Here is a 25,826-nt window from a genome sequence, read left to right as displayed (position 1 = left end):
TTGTGAGCACATGGAGGGCTGCTCGGCCTGCCAAAGGAATGCCACCCCATATGATTAAGGTCCCACCGCCAAACCGGTAATGCTGAAGGATGTTGCATGGAACAAAACGCTCTCCATGGTGTTTCAAGATTCTGTAACATCTATCACATATGCTCAGGGTGAACCTGGGTTCATCTGTGAGGAGCACAGGTCGCATGTGGCCAATTTGTGAATCCTGGTGTTTTCTGGCAAATGCCAAGCAACCTGCATGATGTTGAGCTGTGAGCACAACCCCTATCTGTGGACTTTGGGCCCTCATACCATCCTCATGGAATCAGTTTCTAACAGTTTGTGCTAGGGATGGGAATCGAAAACCGGTTCCTGTTAAGAACCGGTTCCGTATTTTCCGATTCCATGGCATCGTTTGGCAGCTCACTGAACGATTCTTTTTTCGATTCCCGCAGCACCAGAGCCTAGAGCGCCGGCTCTGGGGAGCACGACTTACGTCACGTTTTTTACGTAAGTTACGTAAGTTACGCAAGTTACGCAAGTTGTAAGAACTATTCGAGGAGGAAGACAACGAGCTGCGGTCACTTTGTGAATCAAAGCCCCGTCTTTCCTTAGCCCAGAGGGTAAATCAGGAAATCCAGCTCTGTAAAAGCTTGCCCTCCATCCCCTGCAGGGATAGCGCCACACTGTGGTGGTGGAACAAGCAAGATACGCTGCCCTTGCTATCTGACTGGCTGAAAACTACCTCTGTGTGCAGGCTTCCTCCACCCCATCTGAGAGGGTGTTCTCCACGGCCGGAGACACCATAAGCCCTGAAAGATCCCGTATCCTTCCAGAAAAAGCAGATATGCTCATCTTTCTGCAAAAGAACTGTTAATTTTCCCTACTACTGTTTTATAATTAGTATTTTTTGTTATTTAAAATAGGTTATTATCCCATCATTTGTTATTAGACATGGTTGGTTATTAAGTTTGTTCTTGTATATTTATTTTTAATTTAAACACAGATGTTACTCCAGTTTCACATTTCCTGTGGACATCTTGATCTTGTTGAGTTTGTAAGATTGTGCAATAGTTAAGTAAACAAAGTTGATTCTGATAATCAAACTGTTTGTTCTCCTTTTTCCCCCAAATTGGAATCGAAAAAAGAATCGATAAAGAATCGAATCGTTTCATAGAATCAAAAAGGGAATCGGAATCGTGAAAATCTTTTCAATTCCCAACCCTAGTTTGTGCAGACACATGCACATTTGTGGCCTTCTGGAGGTCATTTTGCCTTGGTCAGGCAGTGCTCCTCCTGTTCCTCCTCGCACACAGGCAGAGGTAGCGGTCCTGCTGCTTGTAGTTGACCTCCTACGGCCTCCTCCATGTCTCCTCGTGTACTGACCCGTTTCCTGGTAGCACCTCCAGCCTCTGGACCCTATGCTGACAGACACAGCAAAACTTCTTGCCATAGCTCCCAATGATGTGCCGTCCTGGATGAGCTGCACTACCTGAGCTACTTGTGTGAGTCTGTCTTGTGCTACCACTACTGTGCAAACACCACCAACAGTAAAACATCCACAAGAAAGACTGATTTTGAGAAGCAGTCTGTGCTCTCCACCTGCAGAACGACTTTTATTGAATACCCCTGGCTAATTGTTAATTATTTCCATTTGCAAAACAGCATGTGAAATTGATTGCCAATCAATGTTGCTTCCTAAGTGGACAGTTTTATTTAATAGAAGTTTAATTTAATTGATATTGTGTTGGACGTTCCCTTGATTCATTTTTTAGCAGTGTATATATATATATATATATAAACTATTACACTGTAAAAGTATAAGTTAAACAATTGCATACACAATGTGATATATTATCTAAGCCCTTTTCTTTGTTGAGAGGTTTTTCAAAGTTAAGTTAGGCCTTTTCTTTTAAGATTCCCTTTTTTTATGTGTTCTTTTCTTTTGCCAACAGAACAAATTTTTCACTATAAATTTGAGTTTTATCTGAAAACAACAGTTATAAGTCTTTCAAAGACTCAGTTACATTCAGGTTGGCTTTATAAATGAGTTAGTATCACATAAGGTATGTAAAAACAAAGAAATTACAGGTTTATGTTTATTTATATTTCTTTTATTTCACATATTAGCATTGATGCCCTGTGATAGACTGCTGATGTGTCCAGGGTGAACCCTGCCTTTCACCCACAGACTGCTGATAATAGCCTCCATCCCTCCATGATCCTGATGGGTAAGAGACTTATACAGTGCCCTGTGTGTCAAACACACTTTTATCTATTTGTTTTTTTCTGAAATAAGTTCCTTGTTTGTGCAAACTGCTGCTTCAAACCACAGTAGGACTTAATATGAACCAAGCCGACTTCTTACAAACTGAAAAAACTGTATTCTAAATTGAACAGTGATGCTTTTTAAGACTGGAAACTGTCATTCTACAGCTAGATCAGGTTTTATCTTTATAAAGCACAAAAGTAAAACATTCCCTCAGTATTAGTTTAATGTTCTGATCATTACTTACTTGTAAATCATGTAACTGTTTCGTACTTTCATCCCACCTTTGATAAAACTCACCATGCTCTCATCCTGTGGGAACAACAGTGTTTGACATTTGATAGAACATAAACAGGTGAAGTCATGTAAAGTTATGGATTGAATTTGGTTAAACTGAGCTGAAGTGAAGCGGAAAACAACTTTAGATCATGTAAGAGGAAACCCTGGCTGTGTTGTCACTGTGTTTATATGGGGGGTATATGGTTATCTTTCTGTTTGACTAAGTGCAACGGCTGTGGTTTACCTGGAGGAAGGTGAGAGCAGCTCTCTGGAGTTGACACTCTGCATAACACACCTCTGCATGGAGCTGCACTGCAAACACAGCAACACAAACATTCAGTCAGCTGTTAAATGTCTGAACTCACACCAACCACAGTCATGTCTGTAGGTTCTGGTTAGAAAACCTTTAAATACTTGGATATAAAAAGCATATTCCAACATAAACAGGACAGGCATTCATGTTGGCTAGAATATTTCTGAGTTAATCAGTCTTGGATGAAAGGATAAATATTCTTTATTAATGTATAAGAGTTGTTTACCTTCTGACAGCGAATCCCCGACTGATTTGTTTGTCAAACCCTGGGCTTTCCGTCGGAACCTTCAATAATGTAAAAACAGATGGTTTTACAACACTGCAGTGTGATTTATTGACAAAGATTCCTGTTCAAAATAATGAGAATAAAAACATCAAATTTGAACTTAATGCAAATGAACGAGGAAAAAAACAAACACCCCTCCTCTTGTATATTCTCATTTAATCATTAAAGAGGTCAAATTATTCTGCCAACCTTTGTTCTCTGCTGAATTTGTCATGAATATGATAAAAAAAAATACATTTTATGAAAACTAAGTAGTATATGTTAATCAATGAAAGAAAAGCCTACATTCATATCCATCCTACATGGACATGTCTTGTGACGATGCGACTAGTTTAGTTGAACTCTTGAAGCCATTCACCTTACATGTTTTGCAAAGGGGTTAATAAAATAAAAACAAAATCTCAAATGAGCTCCTAATGCTCACTGGGTCCATCTAGTGGTAAACTGGTACATTCTCAACAGGAGAAATGAGTAAAGTCTGCTACTCTAACTATATGAGATGGACTTAAAAAGAACAATCTTAACACATTAGCGCACTGCTAATATCATCCTGGTTATGTGAAGAAATCTCAGCCTCAGACAGAATTAACAAAACAACCAGCAAAAAGAAAAAAAAAAGAAATTTGAATTTTTTGGCTTAAATAAATTGAATTAGCTTAACAGGAGTTCTAGAAACAAGACATTTGAGAAGATAAAGGAAAACTTCAAACTGGCCACAAAAAATATTTCATCAAATTGAGACTTTTTAAACAATAATAAGCTCATAAGAAGCTTGGGAAACTTGAAGGCAATGTCCTTCTCCTCAAATGTTGCAGCTTATTTCATCCTCACATGTCATCCTCTTTTTTTTAACATGTATATAACTCATTCTTAATAACATAATTGTGACAATAGTCTATCTAAAACATAACTGAAACCAAGAAACTTGACAAGCAAACTGCAAAAGTGGTTGCATTCAATTCAGTTTATCTATATAGCGCATCAGCTGTCATCTCAAGGCACTTTACAAAGACAATTCAACCAGATAATACAGTTAGATTGGTTCAACGTTTTCTATCTAAGGAAAACCAGCTGATTGCCTCGACTTATTGACTCTCTGCAATCTCTCACACCAAGCATGCTTGTAGTGACAGTGGAGAGGAAAAACTCCCTTTGAAAAGAAAGAATCTCCAGCAGAACCAAGCTCAGTGTGAGCGGCCATCTGCCTATATATACACTGCCTGGGGTTAAATTTACACATAAGTAACAGATTCTTGAAGTACATTTGACCTGAACTTGAGAAGTTCATTAAGATTATCTGCAATTATCTAAGATCATTTTTATTATCTTCAAATAACATTGATATCGAACATATCGTTGTAATACAATGGATTACAGAGTATGGATAGATACATACATGTGACACAGCTTTAAGTGCTGTTGTAACTGAGTTTGATATTGATAAACACCTTATTGTGAGAAACCTGACAAATCTAGTCAAGTGGAAACTTATTGTTTTTAACATCACAGCACAGGAAAAAAAAATCTACTGAAAAACCGCAGTAGTGTAAAAACACTGTCTAAAACACAGACCACTGACTGCATATAGGAAACCCAGGAATTATTATTTATCAGCAAACAAAAAAATAATGTTTGCTGATAAAAACATTTAAAAAAATCAATGAAGGACTTTCAAAGACTTCAGAGACCACTGGGAACCATGTTTCTTACATAAAATAACTGGCTTTACAACGGATTTTATTTAAAAAAAAACCTCTCGACCCCACTTAGGATTAAGCGTGTCAGAAAATGGATGGATGTTTCTGTATATCCCCCACTCTACTTTGTATGACATTTTTTACATTTGAGGAAGCATTTTCAAACATTACAAACTAGACTTGTCTATCTCTTAGACACGGAAATGTTGAAACAAATATATGCAAACTAACAGTGTGGGGTCAGCAGCCAGACCACTGTGCACTGTGCAGTGGAGGAGTTACGTGACCAACGTCGAGCAAAAAGCAGTGATCATGTGTCCGAACGGTAAGTTAACTGAGTTCACTATAATGTCCACTATATAGTCCCCTCTCTATACAGTGATTGAGGGATTTAGGGGTTAAGACTGAGAAGAAACAGAAACATAGCTCATACAACACAGCAAAGCTCACAGCATACTTTAAACAGAGTGTGCACGAGGAGAAATTGACTTGTGCACACTCTCGCACGTGTGCAGAGGGCATGTCTTTTAAAAAATTCACGAAAATCCACAATACCTTTAAGTTAGAAAAACTGTTCTTTTAAGATAATTATGCGTCATCTCTGAGCAAAAACAAACCTGCTCATATCTGAAGCTCTTCTTTAAATCTTATCAATAAACATCAACTAGCTAACAGATTGGTTGTATATGCAGGAAATTTTTGTTATGAATGAAACTAACTAAGGGGGCGTGTTGGCCTAGTGGTTAGAGCAGTGCGCTTTTGCTCTGAGAAAATTGCAAGTACCTGGTTCAATCTCCACTGCCTGCAGCCTGGGTCCCTGAGCAAGACCCTTAAACCCTGATTGCTCTCCAGGCTCCGCACAATTGCAGCCCACTGCTCCCCAATAGGACGGGTTAAGATGCACAAATTAATTTCTCCATTGCGAGATCACTGATGCTCAATTCTAATTCTTAACTGTGGATAACTTATTTACATGGTTTGTCACCACTGTGCAACACAGTAAAAACCCTGCCTTTCAAGCTAAATGTTACTGAATTTGTGAGTTTGCAATGACAAGCAGACTGGTATGGCTTTTTTCTTTTATTGTTGCAAGAAAAATAAACTTTTTATATGACAAAAATGCAAAAAATAAATTAAACTTAAAATAACATCTTAATAAAAAAAAAGGTTTAAGGGTAAATTTGCCGTTTTCACAGATTCTATATTTTTGGAGGGAGGTTTAAAAGTCTAAATATTTTATTAATTCTTATTTAAACTTTTAAGACTTGTTTTAAATCAATCACAATATCTTTAAATATTTTTTTTCAATCATCTTTTTTTTTACTTTTGATATTTGAAACATAATTTTTTTTCTTAATTCAATATGAAAAACGTCAAAAACAAATAAAAACATTTCAGAAAACAGCAAATTTTCAAAGCTTCTTTTCTGGATTGTATTTTTTCTTGTATATTCCATATGCAGAACGTGTTTTCTGTTTGCAACAATAATGGATCAAAATTCACTCCATAGCCTTGCTATACCACAGTGAGCTTTTAAACCAAATGTAGGGTGCTGCTCTGATAAGTCTCCATCCTACTTTCCTCCTGACCGCCTCCTCACATAAAAAGTATCAACTATTTACATCATAATATGTATGATGTCATAATCATATCATAATATGATTAAAAGCAACACCGACCATCATTCTTACTTGTCACAACAGACTGATCATCTAACAGTTTATGCTATCTTTACAAGGAAATAATGCCTAATTTATGCAAAATGTAGTCAAAGCAGTATTCAGCCACAGTAGAGCAAAAGATGTAGCTGCACCTCTATCCTTATGGTGAGCATCACAGGAAAATAAGTATTTAAAGGATGACTATATATGATAAGTGGTAAAAACTGACCTCTGACAGACCTCCTGGGCACTCTTCATGGTATTCCCTGCATTGGTGATGTCATCATGCTGAAAAGTCATCATGGCCTGCATCTCCAGTACCGTGGCGTAGATAAGAGCGTGGTACATACTCTCATGGACTCTAAACAGTCAACACAGGATTGCAGGATCAACATCCTCCACCTCTAAATGTAAGCAAACACAGTTTAGCTACTGTACGATTACTGTATGTCCGGCACATTTTCCTGCAGAGGGAAGATAAGAGCAAATATCTTTCTCTCGCTATTCTTTCTATCAGCCCTTCCATTCCTGTTCACTGTGGCCCATGCAACGTGTTTGCACTGCACGGCTGACGTTCTGCAAGGCTGTTGAATCAGTCAGACCTTGGGCGTCAGCTTCAGCAAACACTCGATATCCTGGAGACCTGTAGCCTGCCGGCCGGGCAGCCCTACGTTTCACAGCTTATACCACAAAAGTCTTCTGAAGATCAAGAGGGAAGCTGAATTACTGCTACATCATGCTTTTGAACGCACCACCGTGAATCTGCTGAAACACCCCCAACCACGTGATTTACATACAACTTTTAATGGTGAGAGCCAGCTGAAGCCCCCCTTCCTCCTCCTCCTCAGGGATCTGGCTGGGGATTAGTGTTACCTAGGGCGCAGCCTCTCCAGGCTCTCATTGAAGTGGTTGTTAAGGAAGAGATCCAAGGCCTCCATGCACTCATCCAGACACGCTTTCAGGGTCTGATCGGAGGAGCTGCAACACAAATGGGTGCAAAGATTAACAGATGAGATATACAGAAGTAGGTCGGGGGAAGGGAGGGGAGGCCGTAATGTGGCAGCATATACAAACATGCAGGATCACATATTGATTGAGCATTCAGAAGATAAAACGTGTGTTTGTGTGTTTGCACTATTCCTGCAAAGCTTTTGCTTTCCTGGTTTCTTAACCCTGGACCTCAGTCCTCGCTGTCCTACATGTTTTGGGTGTTTCCCTGCCTCCACACACCGGACCTGAATGAAACAGGTGACTAAGAAAATTTTGGAGCGTTTGATGTCTGCTGAGGAGGTAAAGCAATTATTTAAATCAGGTGAGCTTGAGTAAAGACACATCAGAACAAGGGTTAAGAAACAGACCGCCTTGCCAGATGCTGACTACACTGCCATGTAAAAAAGTATAGGAAGGCCAAGGGGGACAAATATGTTTTAAGTAATAATCCAATTGAGTCCAATTTATTTATATAGTGCAGATTCATAACACATTTCATCTCAAGGCACTTTATAGAGACAATTCAACCAGATGATCAGATTGGTACAAAGTTTTCTATCTGATGAAACCCAGGATTCTCTACCCCTGAATGAGCATGTAGTCACAGTAGATATTCCCTTGTATTGTGTTGTTACCTCTACAGCAATCCCTCACATGCATGCAGCAACAGTCCAAAGAAAAACAATTCTTTTAACAGGATTAAACCAGCAGAATCCAGTAAAACCAGGCTCAGTTTGAGAGGATATTTTCCAAGACTGCGGTTCAAGAAGAGAGAAGTAGACATACAAAGGGAACAAAAACACCCTGATCTATGAAAAATGTCTATGTTAGAAAGGGTAATGCAAACTAGCTCCATAGGTGGCTCACTCTGGGAAACAATCAACTAGGCAGAAGAGTAGGTTTTCACATTAAAAAGGATGATAGAGAGCATAATAGCCACAGGTAAGGCTGAGCTCTGGCATAGCTTTGGCTAACACACTCGTGCATAAAGGTACGTTCATGGCAAAGGGGAATTTTCTTGTGAGTTTGCAGTTCTGGTCGTTTGACATATGAGCTCCCTATTTTAGACACCTATATTCCAACGATTTAACACAGGTTCCTGTTGTCCGTTCAACTCAGCGTGCCAAAAAGCAAATAAATGGTGCTTTATGTATGATATGGAAAGCCAAATAAACAGTTTAGAGTCCACTGTGCCTGTTCTCAAAGTGCAGCTTCCCTCTAAACATGCACTGGAAGCGCTTCCCTCACATTCCCGACTTTTTAGTCGCTCCTGAACGCACCCTTACACAGAAATAGCATGAAAATCAAATGCTTCAGTTGCCACATTCGTGCTCTGCGAAAAGTCAAGTGAATCTGGCCTTCCATATAACTGGAGTCACTTGAAACAGGATGTTTGAGCTGACAATGCGCTGGTTCCTCCACAGTTTGGAGGGTTATACCCACAATAAAGAATTTAAATCATAATATACTTTGAAGAACTGTGGTTATGTAGCTTCAATTAATCACTTAATTATTTTATTCTGATAAGGTCATATTTCGCACTTGATCGTTTGCCTTTTTGCTGGTTGGTAACCCATTCATACCATTTATGCTGAGTTTTTATTTTGTTCAGTTTTTTACCTGTGTGGTTAAAAGACTGACTAATTTTGAAGTATTTTCATAAGTTAACAGGATAAATACTAATAAAAATGATCAAATATCAAACACAATGACAAACTGAATGAAAACAACCATATTCATACCCAACACTAAGTGACATCCTGCTGGTATTTATTATGTACAGGAATTATGCTAGAAATTTCCCATTTTGTAGAAAAGAAAATAACTTCTGGTTGTCAAGGCTGGTAGGAAATAACTTCCAGGTTGGTAAAAACTGAATTATGGTGGTTGGTACGTAATTAGTTTTGCGCTTAAAAGTTGAGAAATGACAAAGGGGTAAAATGACCATCTGTTTGTTTTTTGTTTTTTGTTTTCCAAATATATATTGTTGAGAAACATAATCCTTAATTATGGTTTCATTTGTGACTTTTTCTATTTATCTATGTGTGGTGGTGTCCAGCAGAACACGCTTAATTATTACTGAAAATATCGACTCAGTAAAAGCTGTGGATTGGTTGAGAAAGAACCACAGACCTTAGAGTGTGAATTTACCTAAGGAGTGTTTTAAATGCATTTATTTATGACTAAAATAGGTATTAGAATTTATCCTTGAAACCATTGTTGCAAATATGCAACAATTCCTTTGTATTTGATACACAACTAAGATATAATGTGCAGGTGGGACTGTGGCCTAGTGGTTAGAGCATTTTGCTTGGAATCCAGAGGTTCTGAGTTCTAGCCCCACTCCCACAGACTGCCACTCTGGGTCCCTGAGGAACCCCACACTGCTTCCCAGGCAACGCACAATGGCAGCCCACTGCTCCCCAAGGGGATGGTTTAAATGCAGAGAGTTAATTTTGTAGCTCTGTACTTGTGTTAGTGCAGTGACAATAAAACACTGGAAAAAAGAAAGAAAAAATACATCAACACTACACATTCAGTGTGGAGCTAGGAACCTTTGGCAAGCTTTTGTTTCCCCAAGGTTATCATTGACCATTCCACGTGTTGCAGTTTAATATTTTCAATTTGGCAACAACTAAAAGGCGAAAAACATCTTAAAAATATCTATAGACATGTCATGACATTACAGGGTTTAACTATATTCTGTTGAAGTTTGAATCCAGCCTTCCCAATGGGAAAGGGGTATCATTTAACCATCTGAACCCCAGTATGCCTCAGCAGAAGGTTTCTTCCTGTTAAAAGGAAGTTGTTCCTCTCCACTGTCGCTACAAGCATGCTCAGTATGAGGGATTGCATTCGAGTCAATGAGTCAATGCAATCAACTGGTTTTCCTTAGATAGAAAACTTTGAATCAATTTGACTGGATGATCTGGTTGAATTGTAAAGTGCTTTGAGGTGACGTGTTGTGAATTGGCGCTATAGAAATAAACTGAATTGAATTTGGCAACAACAAAAATAAATGCTAAATTTAAACTGGCTATCTGGCTTAGCTTCTTAGCCCTAAAGCAGAGGATGCTAATGAATGAAACATCTTAGCTTTGGTTTTGAGGGAAACTTTTAAACAGCCACCTTGTTAGTCATAGATTTAAAAACATTATTACTACTTCATAGATATTTTCTGATCTTCCTATAAATCAATTCTTATTTTTGTTTTTTAACATGAGAGAAAACATTGCGGGTGACTTCATACACACTCTGCTGTCCTCTCTGGTGAACACACTCCGCTTTGTTTTAAAAATATATAATAGAAATATAAAAAATATAACTGCGGATGTCTGGGGGACAGTAATTCGCCTATATGTTATGAATGCTGGCGTACCATAAAGAATAAATTATGAACAGTATAGTTTGTGCCTTCAACTCATTGCCCAAAGGAAGACGTTACTTGGATATAACAAAACCGAATATCTTCAGAACAGCTCCAAATGACACAAAACTCATATGGGTGAGTAGAACATGATGTAATAATGTAAAATCAAGGAGCCAATGTAAAAAAAACGGCATTCCCCTTTAAGTTTATATTTGTGAAATGGATGTTATTTGCAAATCAATTAATCAAAGAACATCAAAATTGTGCTTGGAGATGCATGTCACTGCAGCTCTATGATTAGCTGTCCAATCGGTATTTATATCTACGCTTCAGGCCTTTACCTCCAGGGTGGCGCTACAGAGCACTGCTAACAAAAACCCAGCCATCCCAGAGACAGTTTTCCCAGCTGTCCTTCTGGTGAACATGATGGACACATTACACTCAGAGTTGTCAGCTGTCAGATATAATCAGTTTATCAGCTCTGTAAAATTCGGCCTTTCTTTACCAGCATATAATAATGGAAGACTGGCCATACATACAGATACATACAGCTCCCTTTATCCTTTTTTTTTTATCCCTTAAGTTTATTTCAACCTCAGCTGAGTGCTAAATCTATAGCCAACTTCCATGTTATGATCATTAAAAATAGTTATATTCTATTTTATATATTTGTTCAAAATGAATTTAATTCAAAGATGCTGATTTTAATCTACCTATATGAAATGAATGCAACTCATTTAGTTTTGTTAATGTGTTTATATATCATGATACTGCTCCAATGATAATTAAATACTGTAGATTTTACAATTAAATGTCTTAAATCTTACAATGTCTCAAATCTTTAAAGTAGATTTTAAGATCTATATATTTAGCTTTTAAACATGCATTGTGTTTCTAAGGTCATGTAGTCTTACTGTAGGAGTCAATTCTAGCCTAGGAGTCCTAAGCAGCACCTCTGATTGGTTATACCTTGGACCGGCTCTGCATGTTATGCACTAATTATAAACATCACATAAAAGTTCCAATGAGCAATAATGGCTTAAAACATCTCTTAACGTTTTACCACCTAGTTAACCAAGAGTTTGTGGACTAAATATCTAATCTCCACAGGTTCATCGTCTCATTCTTTTTTTTTTTTTTTTACTCTTGTCTACTCAACCGACTACAAACTCGCTCTTCCTTCCTGGTTCACCAGCTCTGCAGCTTTCTGGTCTACAGAAGTTTGATGGAAAGGTATGCAGCAGAATGAGGACAGGAACCGTTTCCTGTTGTTTCCTGGCATAGATGTCAGTAATGATTGTCCCTTTTCTGTTCTCATGGGGGGGATTCCCAAAGCGTCTAATTAAAGTGGTCAACGATCTCCGGTGCGCAGGAAACTTTCATCTCTAAAAGTAGTTTTTTTCTTTTCCGCTTAAAGTCTGTACTCACTTTTGCGCAGCATTTGGCTCTTTCCCATTGGACATGATGCCGCTCCGCGCTGTGCGCCCTGAACACCTGTTAGAAACTCAGCGGCAGCAGCAGCAGCTCTGGTCCGGAAACAGCATCCAGGAGAGAAGCGCATAAACTGATCCAACTAGACCTGTAACCCTGGAGCTGACATCGGAGTCACAAACAGTTTCCTTTTGAGCAAACTTTGACATGCATTCAGAGGTGAAGGAACGCGCTCATCTGTGCGGGTAACCTGAGCGCGTGCGCACAGAGGCGCGCTGCCGCTGACTCCTCCTCGCTGGCTGCTCTGCCACCACTGATCTATATTTATTCACTGGATTGCTGATTGCCCGAAAAAAGTGAAGCCAGCGGCCGCCTTATTGGTACTCCCGACTCCCACGAAGACACGCAGTAAAAATGCCTACCTGTGTAACATTTGACTGCAAAAACAAGCAGTTTGGAAACTGTGGGAAAACATTTCACACGCTGGATGATTTAACCAAGAAAAATAGTATAGCGTAATATTTGTCAGGTTATTTCGGACCGACATGAAGATATTGACTAAATTAGCCACTGACATTGTGTCTAACGTAAGTAAATAGAAAGCATAAAAAAGCAGAGTAAATCGAAAGTAATTAACTTCGAAATGTCATGTATATATATATATATATATATATATATATATATATATATATATATATATATATATATATATATATATATATATATATATATATATATATATATATATATATATATATAGGCTATATAGTTATATATATATATATATATATATATATATAGGCTATATATTTGCATGCACAATTTGCAAATAGGAAAATAGCCTACTATACCATTAACAAACATTTATTTGTAATTCAGTCTTTATGTAAAATCTTGAAATCATATAGCTACGTAATTACCTTAACAATGTAATTACATAATCAATTCAGCCATTTTGGCACATCTGTATTATTGTGCCCCATTAACATATTAATTTTATTTTGATGGATTTTTATATTCCTGGCCCAGGGTCTTTCTGCATGGAGTTTGCATGTTCTCCCTGGGCATGCGTGGGTTCTCTCCGGGTACTCCGGCTTCCTCCCACGGTCCAAAAACATGACTGTTAGGTTAATTGGCTTCTCTAAATTGTCCTTAGGTGTGAGTGTGTGTGTGAATGGTTGTTTGTCCTGTGTGTCTCTGTGTTGCCCTGCGATGGACTGGCAACCTGTCCAGGGTGTACCCCGCCTCTCGCCCATTGACTGCTGGAGATAGGCACCAGCACCCCTCGCGACCCCAATTGGGACAAGCGTGTAAGATAATGGATGGATGGATGGATGGATGGATGGATTTTTATATGTTATATTACATGATTTAGAGACTTCATCCAGACTATGTAATGTTATGTGCCTATTTTTTCTATCATAATTTACAGCATGGGCATAGGTTTGCATAGGGACCATAGGGACATGTCCCTACCAAAATTTTGAACCGTCCTAATTGTCCCAACCAATAATTGGATGTGAGCAACATGTTTATAATTTACAGCAGTAGTTGTTCCAGCAGTGGCTTCTTTTCCTCTCGCAGCTCCTCTGCCTGGTCTCTCCTGTCCCTTTCACGCAGCAGCGCATGGAACTGTGCTGCGCTGTTTAACTCCACTCTCATTAGTTGTTCTGCCTTAAGTTCCGCCTTCTCTCTCTCTGATTGGCTGTTTTCTAGTCCGCGTGTGCTTGGAGCATAACATTGAAAATTTATTCACACTAGAATGCAGCGGTTACTACAATTAATATTAGGCTACAAAACTAGTCCCAATAAAAAAAAATGAATATCATGTACACTAAAAAACAAAAACCTTTTTTTTTCTTTTATAAAACAAAATATTCTGAGTCAGCCAGGAGTTCTGAAGACTGTTGGAAAAATGGGCAAATAAAGGCTGTAAGCCATCAACATTTCTGATTCTTAGCCACAGCCATCTAAAAAAGAAAATGTGAGGGTTTCCTTTTTACCGATATTAAGTTGATATTACTGTTTTCATTTTTTATTTTTATTTATTTTTACAATTTTGATATAATAGCTGATCCAGTGGGTTGCTCTGTGGGGAAAGGCACATTTTACATTTATATTACTGTATGTTTTAAAGTCTCTATACTCCAGTTAATGATGAATCACTTACTAAATTAGTTGACGATTATTGAAATAATCAATTAATATGATTCATTTTTTTCAGCCCCAGATGAAATACATGATATTGGCTTCACAGAGTAACTACAGCCCAGATGTTCAACTTTTATAGTGAAGTTAATATTTTAATGAATGTATTACTTTGCTTGATACAAAGAGAGAATAGTAGGTACCCCCCACAATTTAAAGCAGTGTTTAAGGTAGTGAAATGTTTATGCAGCTTTCAGTGACGTGCGGTGAGGTTCATAGCTGGTGAGGCACTGACGTCATCAGAATCAGATTTGCAAATAGATGCATAGATTGACAGCAGTTTACAGGTTATGTTTCACTTCTGCATCCTTACACATACAAACTGTAGCTCACAAAACACACATTTCCTTAAAAAACAAAACAAAATAAATGTTATTACTGTCTTACCTTTACTTATAAATGAATAGAAGTCCTCCTTATCTTCCTTCAGTTTTAAAAGTCTCTCTGTCTCAATGGAGATCACTGCCAGGGAAGAAAGCCTTCCTTGATCCGTCCTGTTCCTGCCTTATGTTTTCAGTCTCTTGAGCACCCCCTGCCATGAGGCAAGAGAACTGCCTGCCTCACCTCGAACTTGTTCTCTGCCGTTTATAATCGCTCATTACACGAAACACGTTACACAAACACAGTTGGTGACAAAAAGCTCTGTACATTATATACATAAGCCAAATTATTAGAAATAAGTTCACATATTACATTTGTTTAAACCATTTTATTGACGCCGTACAGCAACATGCTCTCTCCGCTTTGCAGCCAGCGCAGAGCCAGGGGTTGCGCAATCCAAGGTGAGGCAGAGCTCGCTGCTGCCTCACCGGCATCGCTTCCAAGCATTTGAATGGGAAAATAAGAAAATTCAGCGATTTTGAACAAATAAAAATCGAAATTGGTGAAGCTACATGAAAAATGAATATTTTTTAGTACAAACCACCGGATGAATATAACAATTTAAATTACTTTATGATTATATATTTTCTTTCTTTCCATGATGGCTGGTGAGGCACTGCCTCACCTGCCTCCCCTGACCGCACGTCACTGGCAGCTTTACATTATTGTGAACACAATCTAATTAATTCAACTTAAGTGGAAAACAACGCGAAAATGAACAGTAGGTTGCGCGCCAGTTTTATTGTAATGCTACAAAACGAACACGTGATGCCGCTGTGGTCTCATTTATACCATCAACAGCCATCCCAACGCAACTTCATACACTTCCTTTTTAATTTCCACAAGTGGATGAACTTAATTAACTATAATAATCTATTGGCTTTGATAAACTTATCAGAAAAAAAGGGATCTTAAGTCATTGAATTTAATTTGAATAAATGTTATGATATCCACATTTATTTTGTAAAACTACTTTATCCAGCAGAATCTCATTTTGCTCCATGCCTAAAAGAACAGCAGTGCAAAGCACATTAGCAGCTGCACAGAGCTGAAACTTTCTCTGTGTCTCCAGAACCATTTCAGGTTGAAATCTGTGAGAATATTTAATCATCTAGGGTAATATAGCTATACTGTAGTGTTGCACTGATACCAGTATCGGGCGGGGCACCGATCCAGCACTAAAATGATGGTATCAGCAGTGTTGTGCCTGAACGCGTTCATTGAACGATAGTTCATGAACTCGTTCATATTTTTGGGCGAACGTGAACTGAACGTACTGTATTACTGCCTGATGAACATTATTGTGAACTCGTTCATTCTGGTGGCTGTGAACGGCACGCTCTCAGTTCAACTCCGTTCAATAGGTTGCCAGATTTCTATAGGGCCCTCCAGGCGAAACCCCGGCTAAATCACACAGTAAACAGGCCTTAATATGTAGCGGGGAAAACACCCAATCTGGCAACACCAGCTACCAGTGTCGTAGCCTAGAGCCGCGTGCGTCATCAAAACAAAACGCAGCGTGGAAGCCACAGCAGCATGGAGGCGACCGTGGATGCGACAAAGCAGCAGTATGATCACTTAAAATAGTTTTATGACCAGGTGGTCGGTGAGGATGATGGCAACAATCTTACATTCCTCTGCAAACTTTGCCCGCCGGCTTTCAGTAAAAAAATCCGCACTTCAGTAACCTTAAATTCCTACCTCAGCCTGGTCCCTCAGTTTGTGTTAGTAAAATGTTCTTGAGGGTTTTACTATTCATGTAACTTGTTTGTTAAACCTGCCTGGTATAATTTTCCAGGATTCCAGTATTCCTTTTTAGTATATACTGAAATGGAATTTCAAATTGAAAAAATTATTAAAATTAAAAAAACATTTGCACCGTAAAGTCTACTTTCCTGTTTTTCTTTTAATAATTCTTCATAAAAAAAGACCACATTTTTCCTGATGTTTTTTGAGAATATACTGTAGAGGTGAAAGCTGCAGCTGCTACTAGTGTGAAGTGAATGGACAGCAACAAAGCGTTAAATTAACAAGGGTGAAATCTGTCCCCTCAATGCTAATGTAAACCCTGGTTGGATAAGGATTCAAAACTGGATATGAAGATGAAATCTGACGCTCAGTTTCAGAGTTACAACTGCTAAAAAAATTGCTGTCTGTGGTTCTACAGGAGGCTATGGAGTAATTGAGCAATATAAAAAAACAACAACTACGAACTAGTTCCTTTTTTGGGACTGTGAACTTAGTTCAAAATTTTGAATTATGAACTGAACTAGTTCATTTTAAAATGTGTGAACTGAACTTTGAACTAGTTCACGTAGAAAGAGAACTTTCCCAACACTGGGTATCAGTATCAGTGAGTACCAACAAATAATGCACCGATACCATTTTGAGAGCCAAAAGTTTATTTAACTATTGTCACCCATTCCAGGAAGAGAATAAAAAGTTGTAGAGCTTAGCCATTTGTTATGGTTTTTTTTATCATATTCTTATAAAATTATTAAAATCATTCTGTACCGCTAGTTAAACTACAAAATATGAAAATCGTAATAAAATAATTTCAGATTTATTGTTACAATGTGACAAAATGTGAAACATTTAAGGTGGCACGAATACTTTCACACAATACTTTTCGTAATGAAGACATACCCACCCTGCTTTTATACCTAAAGTTTAATACAATTAGCACTTATAGGTAGCTGGTGAGTAACTTAAAATACCTATAAGATTGTTATGAACTTAGCTAATTATCTTCTGTATAAATTCAATTGATAATAGAGGCACCTTTAAATTCTGCGTTTTATGTATAAACTGTTGCCAGATAGTCAGGCACATCTCGATCTCAGGAAATGTGATGGATAATAATATTAATCTTATTTAAGGTAAAACATTTCAATAAAAATGTTTTCTCCAGTGCTTATAGGCTTTAAAGATGCTCTTTTAGACTAAATTAGGACAAAACAGTTTCTTAGTTTTGCTTTCTCAAGCAAAAATAAGATATAAAAAAAATATTGTCTGTAGACGGTTTTATTGGGTTGTAAACTACTTTAAGACCTCTGTTTATTGTTATGACAGTATTTTGGCTTCCATGTAGAAATAATGCAAAACAACCCCTCTAATGAAAAAATAAATATAAATTTTGACCAGTTCAAGCAGAAATAGCCATGTTTTAAGCTGCTGGGTTCAGTTTACATGCATATTACTGTGCTGCTTATCCATTGTTAATGTTGCTGACATTCTCTCAAGGTTGCGACAATAATCACATAACCACTTTCTTTGGAATTAATTTAAGTGATGTGCTTTATGCAAAGGAAAAGAGTCCTCCCCCTAGGTTAGGGATGGTTTCTAATGTGTGATGTAAATGGTCTCTTTGACTCCTCTCAAAAGTTGTCTTTTTGGTAATCTTAAATCAAGAATGAACATAAGCTAAGTATATGGCACTGCACAGGATTCAGGAATCCACCTTCATCTCAAGGAAAGGGGGCACACAATTAAAAAATTTGGCGTTCACTATCAGGACTAAGGTTATTGTCTAAAGTCATTTCATGTGTGATGGTGCAGCTTTTGAGATAGGAGAGCATGCTACATTGCTCTAGTGACTTGTTAAACGTTTCTAATGTAATTCCCACCCATCTTTGAAAAGAGATCAACACATTAGCCTTGTTAAGGGTTCTTTATAAACTGCCAGAACCTCCATTACTGACTCTGTTGATCAAGAAATTCTGTACATGTTCTTTAAAAACATTGCTAAGTATATCTACAGATTTTCCAAATACATTAATAAAAGTCACAATGCAGCTCATACATCCTGGGTCATTTCTGATCTAAAAAAAACAATGTAACTGCTTCTATTTGTAAATAAAGTTAAACACTGACAACAAGAATTGTGAACCAAAGCAAGAGGTAAGCAGGTCTTCAATCCAACATTAAAATTCACAAAATATGAGCCAAATCACATGCATATCAAAGTATTTTATTTTAAGGGGAAATGTCCCATTGTTTTCATAAACAAACTGAATTTACAGCGTCACTGATATATGATATATTTAGGGATAGTCACAGCATAAGCATGTCTCATTGAAAACCAGATTAGAAGGGCATGTCTTCAGATACGTTATTCCATTGGAACAGTGATAGAAGGTGTGATTGTCATCATCATTTGTGTAAAGCCCATCAGGCTTTCCAACACAGAAATCGCTCCCAGGAGGAACAACTGTGGTCGCTGTGGTTGAGGCCTTGCCGACAGTTGTTGTAGGGGGGATTTCGGTAACATTTGGTGTTATTGTTGTGGCAATGGTTTCGTTATCTAGAAACAGAGAATAAAGCATCTTTAAAGTAAAAAAAAGGATATTTTATGTGTTTATGTGGAATAACTTTGACTAATATTGTTTACCTGAGTTCAAAAGGGTTTGGAGATAACCAATGAGGGGATAGGGTCCCTGACCACAGCTCCATCCAGCAAAATCATCAAGATTCAGAGACCAGACAAATGCTCCCCCATATATGTTATCTTTGACATATTGTGCCTAGAAAATATAAATGTTGCCATTAAAAATACAGATTATAGATTTTTTTTTAAATTGCAATCAAAATGAAACACAGGACAAAATCAGTCCTCACAGAGTTTTTTTAGGGCAAGAGAAGAAAGCTAGAATTGGAAGCAGGTTACTCATCTGCATAAAGATGAGAAACCACTATTACATTTATCGGTAGTAGGTAAAGTGTATTTATAATACAGAATTCTGTACAATATAAATCACAATTAAGTTCTACACAGCCTAAAAATAGTTATAAAGAATCACATTAAACAAATGAGATAAACAGCAAATTGGTTTAAAAGTGGTTTAGCAGCCATAGATTGAACGGCTAATGAAGGCTGAAAGGATTAAAGAATGCAAGATGCATTGCATGGTTAAAATGACATAAAAAAAAATTATGAGCCCTGGAGGTGAATGCATGCACTATAAACTTAGTTTTAAAAATCTGCTGTTAACCAGTGTAGAAAATATAAAAGGATAAAAGTGCAAAGTCTGGCTGATGAGTTCTGAAAAACTTGATTGATTGTTATTCTAGATCACCTTTACAACCCAAAGAGTCATTTTACCCTTCAGTTCAGCTAAAGTTAAGTTGTTTAAAGCCACGGTACATGACTTTTAAAAACATTGAAACACCTGTTTATTTAAAAATATCCACATCTTTAAAGATCATTGTCTTCATTTTATTTCCAATATAAGGTAAAAAAAATAAAAAATTTAAGAGTATGTCTATTTTTTTAACTATTATCCATTTGATGAAATAAAATGTTTCTAAGCCAGATGAAAAACATAAAATAAATCTTCCAAATATTCCAGGTATTTTTACAGTAATTTCATGAAATCATTCCAAGGGAAAAGCTTTATCAAAACATAAATTTGTTATATTTTCTATTTAAAACTATTACTGGACTTCTTTTCATTTTTAGTAAATGTTATTAACAGCCATCGTGTAAAGTCCAAGGAGCCACTTGCGGCTCTGGCTCTGTAGTTGGACAAGATAGCCCCTCCATGACCCTCCACGCCCCCATCTTCTGGCGAATTTTAATAACAAAAATGTAATATCAGCATCAACGTCAAATGCACAAAATGTTTTAATTCAAATGTCAATCTCAAACACTGCAAAGGACAGTGACAAATATTATATATTTTTCCCAAATGTGTATTATAAGTGTTATTGTTTATGGGATTTCATACATTACCTTGATTTGAAAGCTCTATTTGTTGTCAAATCCCACCCAATCATCGCCTTTGACTGCATAGGGTACCTTTTGCTCATCAATCCACTGTGTGGTGGTTCCATTAAGGAAAGTGCAAACCTGTAGTAATAAATCAATACTGTACTACACACTGTGTTTCTTTGGTTTTCAGTAAGTATTATTTCTTAGCCTAAAAAAATAACTTGGTTGTCTAAGTAAAATAAGACTTGTTACCTCCAAGTAAGACATAAATCCTGGTTCTTTGGTGTAGGGCCCAGCAGAGCCAGGCCCGCTGGCCGGTGCTCCAACACCAGTAGCTGTTGTTGATAAGTGAAATGAGCGCCCATAAGTGGGAAAACCAACCAGCAACTTATATAAAGGAGCTCCTTGGTCACTCCAATACTTCATGGCAAAATTCTGTGACGAAAATAGGCATCACATGTCAAAACTGAAGATACGACACTGTTACCGAACATGTGACTTGCCTGTTTTTTTTTTTTTTTACTTACAACATTCTTGTAGGGTTGGTTACCAAGAAGGCCATGTCGGGAGTACAGAGGGCTGTTGTGGCCAGTGAAATTATCCCAAGCTCCATTGAAATCATAGGTCATGACACTTATAAAATCTAGATACCTGTTAGATACAACAATATAGCAAGAAAATAAGAAGCTAAATAAAGTGAATAGCATTCAATTAATTTTTTTCATTTTAAAAAATCAAATTTTTCTAATCTGTTAAGAATGAATATTTAAAGTAATTGGCTTAACAATTTGTTTTGTTTAATGCAGTTTCGTTCTTTTAAACTCAGATTAATATGAGAGTGTTGCGTTACATCTCATTAACTTACTTTGATACAGCAGCAATCTCATAGCCTTTATCGATATCCTCCTTTCCCGCCGCCACTGCAGCTGTGAGCAGCAATCTTGGCCTATTGACATGCTTCCATTTCAAAGGCAGCGAGTAATTCCTAAATACAAAAAAAGGACATTTTCCGTGTTTCTACTGCTTTCAAAAATTTACCATGAAGTATAAATGCTTTGAGATCAGCTGTTGACCTGAGTCTCCCCTAACAGGTGAGTCACAATCTAAAAAAAATGTAATGTTTTCCAATTTTTAAGAACTTTGAGGTAACAGTGAAAGCAAAACACTGTCTCTCTGAAATTCTGATCAATGATTTCCCTGCAATATTCAGTGACATTGACGTGTGGCAGATTCATCCCCAGGTGAGAGATTAGTGGAGGGTAAATATTTCTAACCTGGCAGAGCAATGTGAACCTGTTCTTGTCCTCAGGAGGGCTTCCTCGTGATCCAGGGTACTCCCAGTCCAGATCCAGTCCATCAAAGCCATGTTGTCTCAGAAATTTGATGGCAGACTGGATGAAGACTTGACGATTGGCCGAAGATGAGGCCATGAGGGTGAATCTGTAAATATTCACATATGTCCATAGCTATATAATTTAGGTAAATAATGGGTAATGTATTTATTTAACAAAAAATGTTACAAGCATCTGCAGTTTTTTAGACTCACTGAGATGTTCCAAAGTCCCGCCCACCAACAGCTAACAGAGTTTTCAGTTTGGGATTTCTGTTGTCGAGATGTATTAATAAATAAGATGTATAAATCATATACATTTGTTGATTAAACATTGCATTCTATCTGAATGGAATGACAACAGACCCAGTATAACCATAATCTGACATTATGCTCAAAAACAGTACATGTAAACCTAACAACATTCACATACTTTTCCTTATCAATGATATTACAAAAAACACTAAAGTTTATAATCAGCTCACCTGTTCTTCAGGTCATTGAAGGATTTATAGAGAACCTCATTGTTCAATTCAGAAGTTGTTAGTTGGTTGGAGGAATTGATTACTGAGAAAGCGTAGATGAGGTGTGTGCAGAGGTTTGGATCTATGTCTTCAGGGGTAAATTGAGCAACTCTATCTCTGTTTTGGGTCCCGTTGAAGTAGCACACCAGTTTGGTGGAAGAAACTATCAGAAAAATAAGAAAGAGTTTAGATTAAAATTTGTATTCTGAGACTTTGTTACAGAACAAAAATAATCTTTCATACCAGTTTGGAGACACATCAGAAGTGACAATCCTGGAAAAAAAAACTCCAGCTTTATTTTTCTTAAACTTTAATAACACTTGGAATAAATTGTGATATACAATAAATTACCTACCGGCAAGGATTGTCAGTTGAGCCATGTTCTGCTGGATAAAGCCTATTTTTCCAGAATAATCTGAAAATCTAGAACTGTTTAATGGAAAGATTATAAAAATTATATATTAGATGTTTCAGAAGTCAAATTCAAATGCTGTTCAGTTAAGGGTAGTAGCTGAAAAAATATATACAAAAGTACAATTAAATGTGGCACGGGGAACTTTTTTTTAAGTAGTTTGTTGTATGTCTGGCTGCTCCAAATGTTCTCTCTTATATATGTGGGCAAAAAGACAAGTCTGACTCCCAGTTTATTGAACTCTCTGCTACTGAGTTGAACATAAGCCAATCAACCTTTGGTCAGTGTCAATATTGTTACGATGCCACATTTTCTGCTGATCCAGTTCATGCCCACTTCATCTGACTCTGGCATGCAACCCCTTAAGTTTTATTTAGAGTTTGCCTGCCACTAGAGGGTGCTTCTGCTGTTTGTGAGATGAATCCTTTTCACATCCTATGTTACTGCTGAGTGTTGTAACATATGCCATGATCATGCTTTTTGGACATTGGGAACCAGTGTCTATATTTCATCTTGACATGATGACCAGAGAAGAGCATAAAAGCTCTCCGCCTTTTCAGCCAAAGCAGTCCAGGCAAGTCACAGGTGTGACCAACCATTTCCCTCTGTGTGAGGACAGTAAAAACCACAAAGCATTCTCTTTTCCCTCTCTCTTTCCCATGAAGCTGGGATCGACTTCGGCAGTGTCTCTAACAGAATGGAGACCTGGGCCCAAAAAGACCCAAATCTCCAGAATCATCCAGGATAAGTCATCATGGTGATCTTTCAGAACCAAACTGCTACAAAACAGACCTTTTGGAACACATTTCTCTTGAGTTTCAGAGCTTATAGAGCCAGACTGGATGAGAAGGACCCCTGGAGTGACCCTGAGACAAAGAAACCTCTGCCTTGCTAGCCTGATTGCTAAAGCCAGCCGTACACTGTGCGATTTTCTGGGCAATTTTCCAGTCCTGCGAGAATCTTTCAATCAGGCCGACTTTCAGCCTGATCATGCGTCGTGAGTCATGTAGTGTACAAGGGGTTACGAGGGGCGATCAGCCCCTCTCGACCACCTCCCGATCAGAAATCATGAGGTCGGAAGAAATTCAAACATGTTTGATTTTCTTCAGACCGTCGTGGGCAAATCGCTCAGTGTGCAAAAAAGTTTTCTTCTGTAGACACAGCAGCATGGCAGGGGTGCAATGAGTGAAATGCAGTTCTGTCTGTAAAATTGACATAATTTACAAGCCACGTTTGCTCAGCCATGTATTTTTTCCAAATATGTCGTTGCCTTTTTGTTTTTAGGGCTTTCAGCACAAAATTGCACAAATTGCCAAGGCAGCACGTTTCACTCTAGTCGCATCCTATTTGTTTGGCTTCCAGATAGACGAGTTGGAGCAGCTCCATCCCACTGCAGAGCAGAGGACGACGTAGTTTTTACTCGAACAGTGTGAGCAGTTAGATCGCACGAGAGCGTCGTGCTGCACATACATCGTGAGCTGTGAGCTCACACTATACGACTAAACCCTGCGGTTTCATCGTACAGTGAGAGTAGTAGCTGCGTGCAACTACTGAAAAAATCGCACAGTGTACACCCAGCTTAAGCTGCTGCTGGATAAAACTCAAGCCTTCCAATGGACATGGACAAAAGAAGGTTTGCAGGTCCTGCACAATTAGGGACAGAAAAGACAATATGTCTTTTGATGATTTTGATTATTTCATGTGTTTACTGGTGAGTAAAGACAAAGCTAACAGGATGGACTGCACGCTATGCTATAGTAACATGTTTTGAACTGTTGTTGAAGGTTGGACAAGCTTTATTTCACTAAGGGTTTAAACACTGATATAACACTAGTGTTCATGTGTTCCACAGATGCTCATTACATTTCCATTACCAAGTATGACCAAAAGTCATTTAGTGAAATCCTCATGTCTATCTGCTGCTACCTATTTCAAAGAGGGTAAAGAATCATTTAACTAAATTGGTTCTTGGTTTATTGGTTCTTGATTAAGCAAATCATTTAATAAAACAATATTTGCCCAAATATTGTTTTATTCACCTCATGGATTTTGCAATGTGAACTAGTCTGATGCAAAAGTGCATAGAAAAGTAAAACACTGCGCCACTGAGCAGCCTTTTTCAACTCAGTGTCGCCACTGAGTTGAAAAAGGCTGTTCAGGGGCGCAGCGGGTAGCACTGCTGCCTTGCAGCAAGAAGGGTCTTTCTGCATGGAGTTTGCATGTTCTCCCTGAGCATCCATGGGTTTTCTCTGGGTACTCCGGCTTCTTCCCACAGTCCAAAAACATGACTGTTAGGTTAATGGCTTCTCTACAGTCCCCTAGGTGTGGGTGTGTTCGTGAATGGTTTGTCTCTGTTGCCCTGCAATGGACTGGCGACCTTCCAGGGTGTACCCTGCCTCTCGCCCATTGACTGCTGGAGATGGGCACCCCTCGCGACCCCACTCGGGATAAGCGTGCTAGAAAATGGATGGATGGATTTGCTGAAAGTGAAACATTGCTTCTTTATTTATTTATTTTTCCAAAGGGATTTTTATATGTTCAGAAAAGTAACATTTTTAGTAGAATAACTCCTCTGTAGTTAGGAAAAAAAAAAACACGAGAGTGTTAATATTCTAATTCTAACACCTAGTTGGTGTAATTAAGTGTTAAATTATCAATCCCAGAAATATTTATTATTTAAAACTAAATAAGAGTTACAATGCCAACAATGCCAAAAAAAGAGTCATATCAACAGTTACTGGTGTGGATCTCTATAGACATGAGAAATTCCACACAGGTTAGGTTAATATTTTCAAATAAGCAAACCCACCAAGGATAAATGATTTTACCTAAACATCAAAACAAATATATGCACTAATCCAAATTAGAGAATAAAGCATTTTTCCTTTATGTTTTATTAAACAACTACAAACAAAATGTGTCTCATACACTTAGATTTAATATAGTTTGACTTAGTGTATGGGGCTATGTAAATGTA

At 37.8% G+C, this 25,826-nt stretch overlaps 1 protein-coding gene and 1 pseudogene across 1 annotated transcript in view; both read right to left on the bottom strand.

Annotated features, from left to right (window-relative positions):
• Nucleotides 1–12,550, bottom strand: part of zgc:158403 (tetratricopeptide repeat protein 39A) — a 31,188-nt gene extending 18,638 nt beyond the window's left edge. Inside the window, exons 1-6 of the mRNA XM_038297799.1 lie at nucleotides 12,282–12,550; nucleotides 7,367–7,471; nucleotides 6,723–6,854; nucleotides 3,076–3,134; nucleotides 2,781–2,848; nucleotides 2,505–2,569 (exon numbers count right to left, since the gene is read on the bottom strand). Of these exons, the coding sequence (XP_038153727.1) occupies nucleotides 2,505–2,569; nucleotides 2,781–2,848; nucleotides 3,076–3,134; nucleotides 6,723–6,854; nucleotides 7,367–7,471; nucleotides 12,282–12,316 (464 nt within the window). The 5' untranslated portion in view covers nucleotides 12,317–12,550. The remainder of the gene's footprint in view (nucleotides 1–2,504; nucleotides 2,570–2,780; nucleotides 2,849–3,075; nucleotides 3,135–6,722; nucleotides 6,855–7,366; nucleotides 7,472–12,281) is intronic.
• A 6,211-nt stretch (nucleotides 12,551–18,761) lies between these two features.
• LOC119791611 lies at nucleotides 18,762–22,885 on the bottom strand (annotated as a pseudogene).
• Between the last annotated feature and the right edge of the window lie 2,941 nt (nucleotides 22,886–25,826).

This window comes from Cyprinodon tularosa, unplaced genomic scaffold (genome assembly GCF_016077235.1).
Source record: "Cyprinodon tularosa strain WSP-4 unplaced genomic scaffold, ASM1607723v1 ctg398, whole genome shotgun sequence".
Taxonomy (NCBI): domain Eukaryota; kingdom Metazoa; phylum Chordata; class Actinopteri; order Cyprinodontiformes; family Cyprinodontidae; genus Cyprinodon; species Cyprinodon tularosa.
Note: the sequence above shows the minus strand (reverse complement) of the source record. Positions and strands in the feature narration are given on the sequence as shown.